The 14,829-nt window shown below is 41.0% G+C and overlaps 1 protein-coding gene across 1 annotated transcript; it reads right to left on the reverse strand.

The window, feature by feature from the left end:
* Positions 1 to 481: 481 nt before the first annotated feature.
* HSDL2 (hydroxysteroid dehydrogenase like 2) lies at positions 482 to 12,673 on the reverse strand (the record flags this gene model as incomplete). Its single annotated transcript, XM_008936757.1, has 7 exons — positions 482 to 553; positions 1,041 to 1,235; positions 5,570 to 5,668; positions 8,578 to 8,681; positions 11,682 to 11,796; positions 11,917 to 12,015; positions 12,457 to 12,673. Coding segments are annotated over 7 exons (901 nt in total), but the record flags the coding sequence as incomplete, so codon positions are not given.
* Positions 12,674 to 14,829: the final 2,156 nt, after the last annotated feature.

The following is a 14,829-nucleotide window of genomic DNA, read 5'->3' on the forward strand; positions in this document are numbered from 1 at the left end:
CTGAAAAAGGAAAACTGATGCTTTGCTAAGAATCAAAATTTTTCCACTTCTTCTGTGAGATATTTCAGTTGTGTAAACTGTGTAAGTTTCATGCAAGAAACAACCGAGGCTCTACATTATGTTCTTTTGTGTCATTTTAAGAATGCAAATGAGACACTCCTGCCAAATGTGCTGTTTGCCTTTTAATTTCTTTTACCAGTGATATCTACCTGTGACCTACATTATTAGCACAGTTCAGATGGTTAAAAATTCTTCAAAATACAGCATTAATTTTACATCAAGAAAGTCCTGCAAAAGGTATCATTCTTTCCGTAGCTTTAAGTGCACAGTCGCTTCCATAAATCATACCTTCCAAATACAAAAAGGAGTTTTTGCCAAATAGCTTGGAGTCCAAGCTCTTAAAAGAAAATAAAACTTGAAAAAGATAAGATATTCATTATTGTCACAAATTACTGACTTTTACACACAGTGCCTTCCCTACCCTGTCCTTCTTGTTTCATGGCTGACATGTCAGTTTCAACATCCAAGAAGAAGTCGGGCATTAAGGGGTGACCTAAAAAACAGAGAAAATGTTAACAGTAAGTCCTAACCAAGTTTCACAGCACAAACAGGAATCCATTTTGTATGAAACTACAGCCAAGTTTTAATTACACACTTTGAAGGAAAGACGTAGCACAAAATAACATTTAGATTTCAGTTAATTTAAAATCTGACCTTGAAGCCTCTTAAAAGTTGCAATGAAAAACATTTGAAGAAGGAAAAGTCTATCTCACTGGCTTATAAATAGTAATATATATGCATCTACAGCGCAGGTACATTTTCTTTTCATTAAAGTATTTTTTTTTAATTTAATAGGCACTGGATATTAGAATATCAGTGGATGTGTATGTTCTTTCCAGGAAGGCATGTTTTGAAAGCTGAGACAAAGCAACTTCTTACAGACTAATTTCAGAGGCCCTAGAAACAGAACTGTACCAATATTCTCCATACACCCTTTCCTCCTTCCTGAACTTACTTCTAATCTTCAAGCCCTGTTTTACCTGGTGCAATTGCGTAGCTATCAAAATCTTTAACTCCTTCTTCTCTCAGCAGATCTTCATCAATAATGAAATTTCCAGTGAAACTTTTTGGTTTTGTTAAAATGCAGTATGCAGCATCTGCAAGGATGTCCGTCTTCCTGCACTGTTTTTCTATTCCAGATCCTCCCAGCATATCCATAGCAGCTGTATGTATAGCTAGAAAGTTTAGAAGGTAAGAAAATAAAGCTTTAACAATGATGACATGAAATTCTCATTTCTCCAGTAAACATACAAACTTTGTTTTCCTTTCATGAAAAAAAAAGGACATTGTAGGAAGACACACTATTAACTGAAAAAATAACTCTGTACAAGCACCATGCAAAAAGGAACCAAAGTCATGACATTTATGTGCCTCTACCCCTTTATCAGTGTTCCCCCATGGACCTCCTCCAGGTTATTGAGACAAAAAACTAGCCGGACAACTATTTTTTTCAAAGGTCATGTATGATATGACAGTCATTAAGTTTCCTTTGATGTTTATCACACTGAAAATACTGATGCTTGTAACGCCTTGTACCAACTCCCATGCAGTACCAGAGTGTCCCTCCTAAATCGCCGAGAAACCGAACAGCAAAAACTTAAATAACTTGTTCAAGGTCGTGTTAGACAAGAATAAAATCCACCTATCCTAATCTTCCGGTTGTTTTATTAACCAATTCTGCTAACTTCTGTAGATTTCCATTAGTCTTCTTTAAACTTCCCCAGAGGAAGCTATTAACACTGTGGCATGTTCCCGTCTAAGTCTGTAAATTGCTCTTCCATGCTGAGGGATCCATTCCTTTTTTCTTCATCCTGTTCCACAGACAGGCTGTCTGTTTGTGGCTTTTGGCATATGCCACATTACTGTTTCCCTCCCTCTCATACAGTTCTGCTTCATTACTTTTTCCCATCTGCTATTTAAGACTCAACACTCTGCCCCCAAGTTTTGGGACAGATTCAGAAATCCTGTCCTACACCCGGGGCTGGCAGATCCTGAAGGCACAAGGCTAAGTCTGATTTTAAATCGCTTTTGTCCTCCTCTCAGTGTTTCCATTCCATACCAAGTAACAGGAGCTTTGATGGAGAAATGATCCCAACATCCCTTAATAAGCAAAGAACAGGAACTGTGCAGGAATTATCTATCCACGCTGGATCACTCACCATTCAAAGCAGACACTGGGAAAAAGTCCTCAGTGCTGGCCAGGGAGATCCTGTCAAAGTTTTCTAGGAAAGTGCAAGAGGAGGTAGATGTCCCTGTTGACTCCCTTATTTCCCTCTTCTGTGGTGAGGATAAGTCCCTAGGTTTCATTTAACTTTGACCAACCTCAACTTTTTTTTCAAATTAATTCAACTGCTATAAATATGCACCCAAATAAAAACTGGCAAACAGATCCACTGTACATACACCTAGGTCTCCCTGGGTCTTTTTCCCATTTTCAAAGACAGGAAATAAATTTGTCTGTCTGTGGTCCTCTGAAAAGTGATCTGTCCTGCAAGATTTTTAATATTTTTAAAGTAACTCCCAACAGTTCAGAGAATATTTCTGTCAAATAACTCTGATGAAATCTACCAGGTTCTGTGGACCTGAATATATTCCACTCTTCTGAGGACCCAGTAACCTGTTCACTTTTCCTAGCCCATGCTTCTGCCACTTCTCTCTTACAGTCAATTAGTATTCTTATGAGCACATTAAAAATTATGTGCACAAACAAAAGCAAATCTGGCTGCATGATGTTCCACCTAATTCATATAAAGGGTTAGTCTGATCAACTGGCATCCATCCTAACACTGAGGTTAATCACATTTTTATGAGATTACAGTATATTTTTTTAATTACAAGCTTTGCAACTGTATTTTAGACTGTGGAAGTCCGTAACCTTCTTGAGTAACCACATGAAAGTAGTTAACTTTCGCACTTTCGGAAGACAAGTCTGTCTAAACAACATTTCTTTGTACTGGAGAATTTGCACATTACTCTCTTTTGTACTTCAGGACTCATCAGTTTTCATGGAGGCATCACTGATTTATAGAAAATTTGAGAGCTCATCTAGTGTTTCTGAAAGTCTTAAACTGAATGAAGAAGAATGGATTCAGCAAATACTAAACCCTGTCTGCATACCTTTGATTTTACAGAAACCTCAAATACTTTTTAAAGTACTTTGCAGCATTTCACAGAGAGAAATCTTCATTAAAAACAGCATTTCATAGAAGGTACTATTGTAATTTGTAAACTGAATCTTCCTGCACTTCCAAGCCTCACATTCTGCAGGTTCCTTAGGGGAACAAGTATTAGCTGCACTCTATAACAATGCCCAGCTACTGCGGTGTTATCCTCTTTATTATGTTAGCACAGGTTCTGTTTTTCCTTGCCATGTAAAACAGGAGGATAAATTTTTCAGGTGGGCAGGGAAAAATACCTACACCAAAAAAATAAAGACCTAGTATAACCATCTGGTCTCTACAGGAAGAATTCTTTAGCTCTCAACAGTATGTTTGGTCTCATAAAAGCAGAAACTCATTTCCACAATAGTAGTGGATGTTTCCTCCAGCGTATCAGAATCAGAGAGAAGGTGCTGAAGAACTAGAATACATAACATGCCTATGCAGCAAGTAAATACATGCATTTACAAGACACAGGTAATCTTGTAGCACATTTTGCATGAGAAAATAAATCAAAGTAGTTATGTTGTCTGCAGCTTGACACCACATCTCTGTCTGAATGGATTAGTTCTTTCACTGTCCCTTATTCTCATATGCAGTTTACATGGCTTCATCAGTCAGGTGACTAAAAAACACAAGATGGTAGCTAAAAGATCACTTCTGCTAATGAAAAACCTAATTACTCCTACATATAGGATTCTGAGGAGACAGAAAACCCATTTAGCAGCAGTGTTTTATGGACTAGCCAGGCAGGATGGGCATAAGGTATAGGGATCTAAAGGCTTTAAGAACCAAGTTGCATGGCTCTATTCCAGATGACAAAGACAGATTTTGGGAAATCTCCATCGAAACTTCTCTTGAGGTTTCCCTGGGACACTCAAGAAGCAAGTATGTGGAAACAAGTGTATGTTTTTCTAACTCCTTCAGAAATAAAAAAAAAAACATACAACCGAGCCCCAAAATCTCAAAGTTGAGCTTTCACTCCGCTGCCAGGAAGGCAATCCAGACTCTGAAGCCACATGTCCAACTGCCTTCAGTACATCCAAGATGAAGAGTTCATCCTTGACAAAATAGACAGTATAGGTTTTGTAGTAATATAATCATAATGAAAAATTGTAATTCAAAAAGCCAATCCCTTACCAAAATATGTCTATGGAAAAATCTCAGTGCACAAGCAAAATTATGAGGCATACATTTATTGGGAGAATTTAGAGTGCAACATCTAGACCAATGGAAGAGGACCAGGTCTGTTGTACAGACTAACTCAAGTGTTCAACTAAGTATCACCTAGAATATTTACGCCAAGAAACTGAGCTGATTTTGTTTGAAATAATGAAGTTTTGCTCATATTCCTCACTTTACAGGAAGGAAATCAAGAGTTCTAGCTCATGCTAGAAGCTAAAAGGAGCCTGTAACTCCTAAAAGGAAAACATTGCAAAGTGCCTGGATACAAACACTTCTTACACTGGGTCACCAGCCTCAGAAGAGGATTCTGGTTTGGATTTTCACTTCCCCCTCCCTCCACCAGTTCAGGGAATAAAATCTGCTGTCAAAATGTTTCATGACACAGTGACAGGGCTCACAGCATTAAAGGGCAGGATTGCCCACTGTCTTTACAGATTTTAACATCAGTGTATTATTTCCTCACATAGATGCATTTGGGTTGAAGAGACCGGCCTCTTTGGCAAACAGTTCACCAGACCTCAGACATCAGCCCTGACCCTCACCAGCCCGCGGAACACCAGCTGCAGTTAATACAGTGTGGGAGCATCGAGTCGGTTTTCTTCCACAGAGCTCCTTCATCTCCTGCGATCGCCAGCAGATGGTTCTGTGAACAACAACTTGTTGGCCCACTACACCAAAACTTCTAGGAACTGGGTTTTTAAGAAGTATTTCTGCACCTACAGAGGTATGTATCTTGTCAGTTCCATCTCCAGTCTGGCAATTTAGCTAACAAGGAATTCTAAATAGTACCACATAGGCAGATGTATCCACTTAATGAAAGCATGATAATGCATTTGTGATTCTGTCAAAGCCAAAATTTTGGGTGCATGAGAAAACGCACAGACAAGCCAAATACTACACAGAAGCTTTAGCCAACTGAAAGGGTTGGACGGGTTGCAAACTAGCCGAGGATGAGGTTGGACCAAAGCAACAGTGGTCTAGTAAGAACTAGGAAAGAAAGGTAGCACCCATGCAGGATGAACAAAGAATAAGCAAAAGTACTTCTCCTGAATCAACTCCAGAAGAAGTCTGAAGCACATTCAAAGTCAACTAGAACAAGCTGTAAAAGATAAAATACAGAAAAGAATTATTTTAGTACCATTAAAAAGAAAAAGATTTAAAATCACCTGTTTTAGGCCACAAAGCATTTACAGCAACTTCTCCTCTGAATTCTTCTGCCATTCCCAAGACACACATGGACATCCCATACTTGGAAATAGTATAAGCTAAAACAAGAGGTATAAAAAAAAAAAAACAATTTACACCCTATCAACAGAACTTTAATTATGAAGGAAGGGTAACCAAATGGCAGATTTTGGCCCGTTCAAGGCACTGGTGGGGAGAGTCTCTTGGGAGACTGAAGGGCAAAGGCATCCAGGAAGGTTGGACATTCATCAAGAAGATACTCTTCTGTCCCCACGTGTCCTAAGATGAACCATCAGTGCAGACAACCAGCCTGGCTCAACAGGAGCTTTTGTTAGGACTTGGGAAAAAAAGGAGCGTTTACCACCACTGGAGGAAAGGGCAGGCAACTCAAGAAGAGTACAGGGATCTAGTTAGGTCATGCAGACAGAACATCAGAAAGGCAAAAGTCCAGATAGAGCTCCATCTGGCCACTGTGGTAAAAGATAATAAAAAAAGGTTTTTACAAATATATTAACAACAAAAAGAGAGCCAAGGAGAATCTCCACCTTTCATTGAATGTGAGGGGGAACACTGCCACGAAGGCTGAGGAAAAGGCTGGTGTACTTAATGCCTTCTTTGCCTCAGTATTCCATAGTCATTCCAGTTATCCTCATGGTATTCTGGCCCTGACTTGAAAGACAGGGATGGAGAGCAGAATGAACCCCCCCATAATCCATGAGGAAGCAGTTAAAGACCTGCTAGGCCACCTGGACACCCACAAGTCCACAGGGCTTGATGAGATCCACCCGAGAGTACTGAGGGAGCTGGTGAAGGAACGTGCCAAACCTCTCTCCATCATTTACCAGCAGTCCTGGTTAACAGGTGAGGTCCTAGATGACTGGAGACTTGTCAATGTGATGCCCATCTACAAGAAGATGTAGATGGATCTGGGAAACTACAGTCCTGTCAGCCTGATCTTGGTACCAGGGCAGGTTATGGAACTGTTCATCCTGAGTGTGCTCACATGGCACGTGCAGTACAGCCAGGGCATCAGGCCCAGCCAACACAGGTTCATAAAAGACAGGTCCTGCTTGACCAACCTGATCTCATTCTACGATCAGCTGACCCATCTGGTGGATGAGGGAAATCATTGGATGTTGTCTACCTGGACTTCAGTAAGACGTTTGACCCCGTCTTCCACAGCATTCTGCTGGAGAAGCTGGTGGCCCATGGCCTAGACAGGTGGACCTGTTGCTGGGTTAAAAACTGGCTGGATGGCCGAGCCCAGAAAGTTGTGTTGAGTGGAGTTAAATCCTGTTGGTGACTGGTCACGAGCGGTGTCCCTCAGGGCTCAGTTTTGGGACCAGTCTTTTTAATATCTGTAGCAATGCCACAGGCTTGGTAGCTGGAAAGCTGCCTGGCAGAAAAGGACCGGGGTGTGCTGGTGGACAGACCGCTGAACATGAGCCAGTGGTGTGCCCAGTTGACCAAGAAGGCCAGTGGCATCCTGGCCTGTATCAAAAACAGTGTGTCCAGCAGGAGTACGGAGGTGATCATGCCCCAGCACTTGGCCCTGGTGAGGCCACACCTTGAGTACTGTGTTCAGTTTTGGGCACCACAATAAAAGAAGGACATTGAGGTGCTGGAGCAGGTCCAGAGAAGGACAACAAAGCTGGTGAGGGGTCTGGGGAACATGTCTTAGGAGGAGCGGATGAGAGAACTGGGGTTGTTTAGCCTGGAGAAGGCTGAGGGGAAACCTTATTGCTCTCTACAACTACCTAAAAGAAGGTTGTAGTGAGGTGGGGGCTGGTCTCTTCTCCCAGGTTACTAACAATAGGACAAGAGCAAATGGCCTCAAGTTACACCAGGGGAGGTTTAGATTGGGTATTACGAAGAATTTCTCTCCTGAAAGAGTGGTGAGGCTCTGGAACAGGCTGTCCAGGGAGGTGGAAGAGTCACCATCCCTGGAGGGGTTCAAAAAACATGTAAATGTGGCACTTGGGGACATGGTTTAATGGCCATGGTGGTGTTGGGTAACGGTTCGACCTGATGATCTTAGAGGTCTTTTCCAACCTTAATGATTCTATGAAATCATTTATTCATAAGGAAAATGAAGTTTTTGGGGTTGAAACAGCATCTTCCTAGAGTCAAAATCTTTCCTTTCTGCCCAGCACCCCGAGCAGACAAACTGTGGTCTGACATCTTTTCACTACACATAAAATGAGTGCTATGCATGTTTTGACAAAACCAATGACAGAAGCCTAGCTGTACGGTGGTTTTGTTGTGCTTCTTATACCCAGAATACTGTCAAGAAGTGCCAGCTTTTTCAGTTAGCCTAAGGCATACTAGCTGCTGAAGTCCAAACTAGTATTCTATAGGAAAAAAAAGGGGGGGAGGAGGGAAGCGGGGGTGAAGAGAAGAGAAATTCTAAATCCTAGTCATCTATTTTGAGAAGGGAAACTCCTGCGGGAAAGAACTGGGACTGAGACTTGCTGGAGGAATTTAACATGACAAGTGTTCAAAACTGAAAGGTGGGGCGTTTTTTTTAGTTTTAAAATAAGCAACATTAACCTCAACATAAAACGATGTCCCTTAGCCAGCTCAAAACTGATCTGCATTTTAAAAGAAAACATTGAGCTTTATCTTTATTAAATCAAATATGAAGGCAAACTGATAAGAAAATAGATTTTGGGTTTTGATCACTATTTGGAACAGAAATACATTGTAGTCTTGAGAATTGCCATGAAAAAGCACAGGTTCTTACCTTGAAAAATTCTTAAAAACTCGAAGGACATATCAGGTCATGAAACCTACAGTATATTTTCACACAAAACTTCTTTTAGGTTAGGAACAGAGCACTATCAGGAACCATTAGTGCCTGTCTATATATACAACCACATAGTGCTAATGATAGAAGACCTTGCATTCTGGGCTGACACTCCTTCACATTTCACCAAGTATTTACATGGTTCTCAACAAAAAAACAACAAAGGCTCTGAGTGCTACTCACCACAGTGATTTTTGAACCACATGGGATTCAGATTCATAGGTGGACTCAGGTTCAGGATATGGGGGTTCCTACTCTTCCTCAAGTGGGGAAGGCATGTTTTAGACCTGAAAGACAGATTCAGGCAAATCGATCACCTCTTGTTTTATGAACACCTATAATTACAGTAAAAAACATACTAGCAGACCATTTTTTTCATTTTTGTAAATGCCCAACCCTAAGTTGAGACTCTGCCCTTGAATCAATTATTTAATAGATAAAAAGGAAAAGAAAAAAAAAAAAAGTCTGTTCCAGCTCACTTATCTCAGGACTAGTATTCACTCCTACTAACCAGACAGCATTCTCAGCAGCATCTACTAAAGCTGATTTTCCAGATGCTCGAAAGCCATTATCTCGTCATAATATTTCCAGTAGGGCAACAAAACACTACAAGGCAACAACTGAAATTAACAGTTCAGAGCATAATTTAAACATAAATATATTTTCTTCTTACCCAAAGCTACTTCTTCTTTAAAACCACCTTGAAAAAATAATACCCCATAGTGAAAAGCTACTACAAAGATTCCAAGCAAAACTGAAAACCTACTCTGCTGACTGGAAGAGTCACTATTTCATGCAACTCAGAATTTACACATCTGTAAATCTTAACTTTTACTTTATAGAAATAGTCATCTGCCTTCACTTCTAGCACTAGAGTACGTCTGCATTTGATCTCCACTAGTGAATTTTTCAACAAGCTTTGCAGGCAGAATGCAGCACTGTGAGCTACACGAATGACCTATTGACACACTGCAACAGGACCCATGCATACTGCCAGCCACAGAAGGGACACCTTCAACTGCAAAATTTAATAAAGCAGTAAAGTAAATAATTACCACCTGCTTAAATGTCCAGGGGTCTCAACTCATACCAGTGGCAGTGAGGTTCACAAACAGATGTCTCAAATACTTAATGTGCTGGAACCAAGACTACGTCAATAGGTGCACTCCTGAAATGCTGGGGTCTGAACCCCGAGCCCCGAATTAAGGTTGACACAGGGGTGATTCCCACAGCCCTTCATACAGAGGTGGTGAGTTTGCCTTATAGCTTCCCCCCAGGGTGCGGCCGGCCCTGCAGGGAGAGCCAGAAGGGAAATGAGCCCCAGGGGTCCCTCACTGAGTGAACAAAGGTCAGGGGTCTGCTTGGGGATAAAAGCTGGGACCACTGGCAGGGAGTCAGGAGTGTCTGCCTGTGGAGTGCACTCCACAGAGCTTCCTGGTTCAGGGCAGACCTCCTGACTCTCCCTGGAGCTGGACCCTGCTCTGTTTAGACCTTTGCAAATGCAAGCTGATTGGGTGAGAGTTGCCATGGGGGCACCTTTTTCTTACATGTTTAACTTGGTGATCTGGCTGTTTCCCATGCCAACTATGGGAAACCTCAGTTCACTGTTTGTACCACCTGTTGTGGGCCGAGTCACATCTTTTCTGGGATCGTTGGGGGTGGCGTCAATTATGTACCAGCTGATTGACTTGCTTGTACCCCCAGCGATCATTCATGGAATGTCCTTTTTGCTTACAATACAGTCTGTGTATTGGTTCACCTTCCTATTGGCTGTATCATCTTTGATGGGCCTGGTCATTGGCAGAACAACTCCACAAGTTGGGTCACGCTCCCTACCTCCTCCACAGAAGGCAAAAATCCCACACCGATTTCCTTTTTAGCTATTGTAACTTTCTGAACATTAAACTGAAACCTGACCTCTACAAACCATGAACAGAAGCAACAGACAAAGCAAGGGGAAGAAAATGCTGAAATGCTTAATAAGTTCTTCCCAGCTGACAGTTAAAAAAGCAACAACAAAGATCGCTTGTAACTTGCCTTGAGAGGGACTGACCTTTCATATACTCTTTCATTTGCAGCAACACAGAAATTGTTTTTTAACCTTTTCAAGGCAGAGTAGCATGCAAAGGAAAGATGACTTTAAGAACTCCCCATGAGTATGTTGGGTGGTGAGGGGAAACGGAGCTTGCCACTGGAAGTGCTGTGAAACCCACCCACAGATTTAGCATCAGATAGCCACAGAGCATTTTCTGAAATGCCCAGCTCCAAAAACTATTTTCCTTTCTGAGTACAGCAACACTTACACTTGCAGCCTTTCAAAAGCAGACACCACAGGGTAGAAGTATGAAAATCCCACTTAGAAAAACTCTGCCTGCATTCTTCCACCTTTCTTTTCTCTCCATGCTGTGCTTGTGACTTTCTAACTCAGAAAGCTGCTGTTTATGTGTGGCTTTACACTATCCAAATGGAAAATCCCTTCACCTATTCTTAGCAAAAGAACATTAAGGTATATAATCATAATATCTGATAACCACATTCATCTGCACAAAGGAGGATGACAGGTACTGTTCTAGACAAAACATCCACACATGAGCTCCTGATCACATCAAGCAAAAACTGGATTTAGAGAACCTGCATCATCCTAAGGCTTTTTTTTTTTTTTTTTTTTTAAAACAGCTCCATCAAAATCAAAGTTTTAATTTCAAAACACAGCAGCTTCAATTGACTGAATCCATTTCCAAAAATTTACCACAGGAATTGTGAAATCAAATCTTGGACTGTTAATTTAAAGAACTGATAGAATTGATACAATACTCTGAAAGTAGGCAGAGAACATTCCATATTGTTAAGTCACATCTTTAACATTTCTAACAATGGTAAAACATACTCTCTAAAGACAAGAAAGCAGCTTATGAGAATGAAGCAGACAAGATCTTGCACTTCATGTATGAAAAGAGTAATTTTGCTTGAAATGAAAGAGAAGACAGCATTTAGCAAATCCAAGCTGGAGCTCTCTTTGAAATCATCTAGTTACTGCTTCCTACTTGCATGGACACTTAATGATTACAGTAATAAGGTTCCTGTTTACTTCAAATTGCAATTAATTCTTGCAAATATTAATTTCAAATCAGTTAGCCAACAGCTGAGCAATCTCCTTTGAGCACATGTAGAATACCTGCACTCCAACTCTAGGGGAGCAAGACAGCTACACAAGTTCTCAGAAAAAAAGATGAGATAAAAACATATATCTTGTTACAATTACTTTGCTCCCTTCTCTCAGCACTTACGTGAGGTAGGTTCCTCGTACATTGACATCCATCATAAGATTGACTTTCTTCGTTTCTGTTTCCAAAGTGCCAGTCAAAGAGATGGCGCTTGCATTGTTCACCAAAATATCAATCCCTGGTTTTAAAATAAGCCATTTCACATTAGCATTTAAAGACAAAACATGAGTAAGGCAGGCTGTTCTTTTCTCTTTTTGTTCAATGTGCCTGTTAAGATCTCCCCCACACCTTAACATACCTCCAAAAGTCTTCACAGCTTTCTCCACAGCATTAATAATTTGCTGTTCTTCTCTCACATTAACAACACATGGCAAAGCCTTTCCTCCAGCTGCTTCAACTGCACAATTGAAAAATCGAACATTTTAAAATTTGCTCTAAGATGGAACAAATGGGATGAACCTACTGAGAATCTGTCATTCAATTACATGAATTCATTCGAGAAGACACTGAAAATCACACTCTCAAATTGCAACCTTTTTACATGTTGTGTATAGAACAGGGAAGCCAAAAGCAAATCTTAACACTAAGAAAGTATATGCTACATCCATGTATCTCAATCAACACAGCATTTTCGTATCTATACACACACATGTTCATTACAATAATATCTTGATACCTCTCAGCACTCCTGGGAGTTTAGAGAAGCACAAAGCTTATTTTACTAAAGGTGAATTGAAGCTAAGAGAGTCTATGCCATTTTTCACTCAGGTATGACAGCTGAGCCAGGGCATACACCCAGCCCAGCAACTGAAGCCCACCCTTGTTTATTAGAACTTACTCTCTGCTGCAGCAGTGTAGATAGTCCCTGGAAGAGTAGGATGGGGCTCAGCTGTCTTGGCAGCTATCACAATGTTTGCACCATCCTTGGCAGCTTTCAAAGCAATGGCCTTGCCAATGCCCCGGCTTGCGCCCGTGATGAAGAGGGTGCATCCTGCTAGCTTCCTAAAGGTGAAGGGGGAAGCAGAGGGTAAAGAAGAGGGAGAACAAAGCAAAACCTGTAAATCAGAAAAAAAATCTGTAAAACAGAACTACTGCAATCTTCCAACCAGACAAATGCCTTCATCACTTCAAGAAAGTAGCCCCTGAAACACAGAATAGCTACAGGTACAGTGAAGTACAGTGCCACTGAAGGTAAGACCACTCTCCAAGTCTACAAACACTATAAAGCAAAAAAATTACCTACGTCACCAAATTACATTTCTCCCTTTTTGTAAAATGATCCAACACACTGTTTACAAGAGAGCTGCTATGTTCTCCAACAATGGAAAAGGCACAAGTAAAGCTGAAAGGCCAGTTTCTATAAGACAGCGGATCCACACAGCTCTCTCCCATTTACTAGTCACAGCCCTCTGAACACAAAAACCTGACGTCTCATGGTGGTACAAAGTTCACGTGCAGAAACACAATGCCAATGCAAGGTGCCGCAGGCAAGTGCCAGAAATGCTATTTTCAGCATCAGCAATTATTTCTCCTGAAGTTTTTACAGTAAACTCAACAATTTTCCAGTAACTACATTTTACCCAATGCACCCTCCCAAAAACTGGGCCCAGTCAAAGCCTCTGGAGACACTAACAAGTTTTAGAATTGCAGAAAGATGTCTGGCTTACACAATGTCACCAGATTTCTGAAAATGAAAACATCAAGTCCAGCTTAAAAGTGTATTTGACAACAGAGCCTCTTTGACCACAGCTTCTCCATATGAAGGAACGTGCATTTCAAGTGTTCTACATAAAGCTTATGTTGCTTTCCACAACTCCACAGAAAAAAAAACAAGAGGTTCAAGTTCTCAGCCCCAGTTGGAGACTGCATATAAACCATGTGCTACAGCAACTTCACTCTCCACTCACACCATAAATGCTTTACACTGGCCTCCAAGCTTGCACTGGGTTTCCTTTCAGGCTGGGCCAGACTTACTGCTGTTTCTCCTTGTCTGTGTTCTCCCTCCAGTCTGAGAGCATCTCTCTCTAAAACACTCATTAGGATACACCCTGTTGAGTTTTCCCCTCCAGCCTTTACTACACAGACCACCAACCTCAAGTATTCCTTTTTCTCAGGAAAACTGCATCTTCAGCCTACAGAAACCTCCTTTTTCTCCTTACTATCACCACTGAGTACATTGACTTACTGGAGCTCCCTCCCTTCAGTTCTAGCTCCACAATCTCTAGTGCTGTTTCTACAGTCCACAGAAAGTGTTCACCAAAACAAAGCCCTACTAACAGGAAAGATTAATTTTCACTCCACTTCACACCCTCTGAAACCTGGAGCTGGCCTGATACTACCTCTCACACTGTTTTGTTGTTTGTTTGTTTGTTTGGATTTTTTTGTTTGTTTTAAGAACGGTTTTGTTTCTTGTTTAATTTTACTTCTAATCATGTCTCACTCATTTTCAAAGCATTCTCAAAGCCAGATTAAGAAAGCCAGCATTATCAAAGGCAGATCGACCAAACTCTTTATATGTTTCTTCAGTGTGCCCAGAAGAACCGCTGAGAATTTAGAGCATTTGACTCTGATAAGCAAGCCAAGAATCTTGCAAGACTGAGCATTTATTTCTTAATTCACTTAGTAGTCTGGTAGTTTACAAGTTTTGAAAGCACGTGCTTGTCTAAACTTGCTTATGACCTGTGTTACAAAGGTTGTATCTTTACTGCTTCCACTGCACTTGAATTCCAGTGATAAGATAGAAAATACCAAATAAATCTGTGTCATGCTGTCTTGGGGATTTTGAGAACAATGAAGATAGGTAGGTTCCTCACCAAGCACGACTGCTAATACAGAAACCTGCAGATCACATCAGGGACACTTCCTACAGCTTGCTTACACACAAATTAGGTATTTTAACAAACGACCCCATTTGTAACATACAGGAACAACTAATCCCAACTCAGTTTCCCGGCTGCTAGCAGTACTGACTCTGAAAAAAGGCAGAAAATGCCTCTCAATTAAGATCCTATACTGGAAGAAAATCTGATTGCCAGGTCAGAAGGTAGTCGCTTGGAATAAGGGAGAGACTGGAAAAAAATAGTTTAGTATATATAAAATTACAGATACGTTACCCAATTGAGATGAAAGCCCTCCAGCAACGATTTCCACTGCAAAACGCTCCGTTCAAGGACACTGCCTAACAACAGATCCTCACCAAGACTTCCAAGAC

Source organism: Merops nubicus, unplaced genomic scaffold (genome assembly GCF_000691845.1).
Source record: "Merops nubicus isolate BGI_N331 unplaced genomic scaffold, ASM69184v1 scaffold38443, whole genome shotgun sequence".
Taxonomy (NCBI): Eukaryota; Metazoa; Chordata; class Aves; order Coraciiformes; family Meropidae; genus Merops; species Merops nubicus.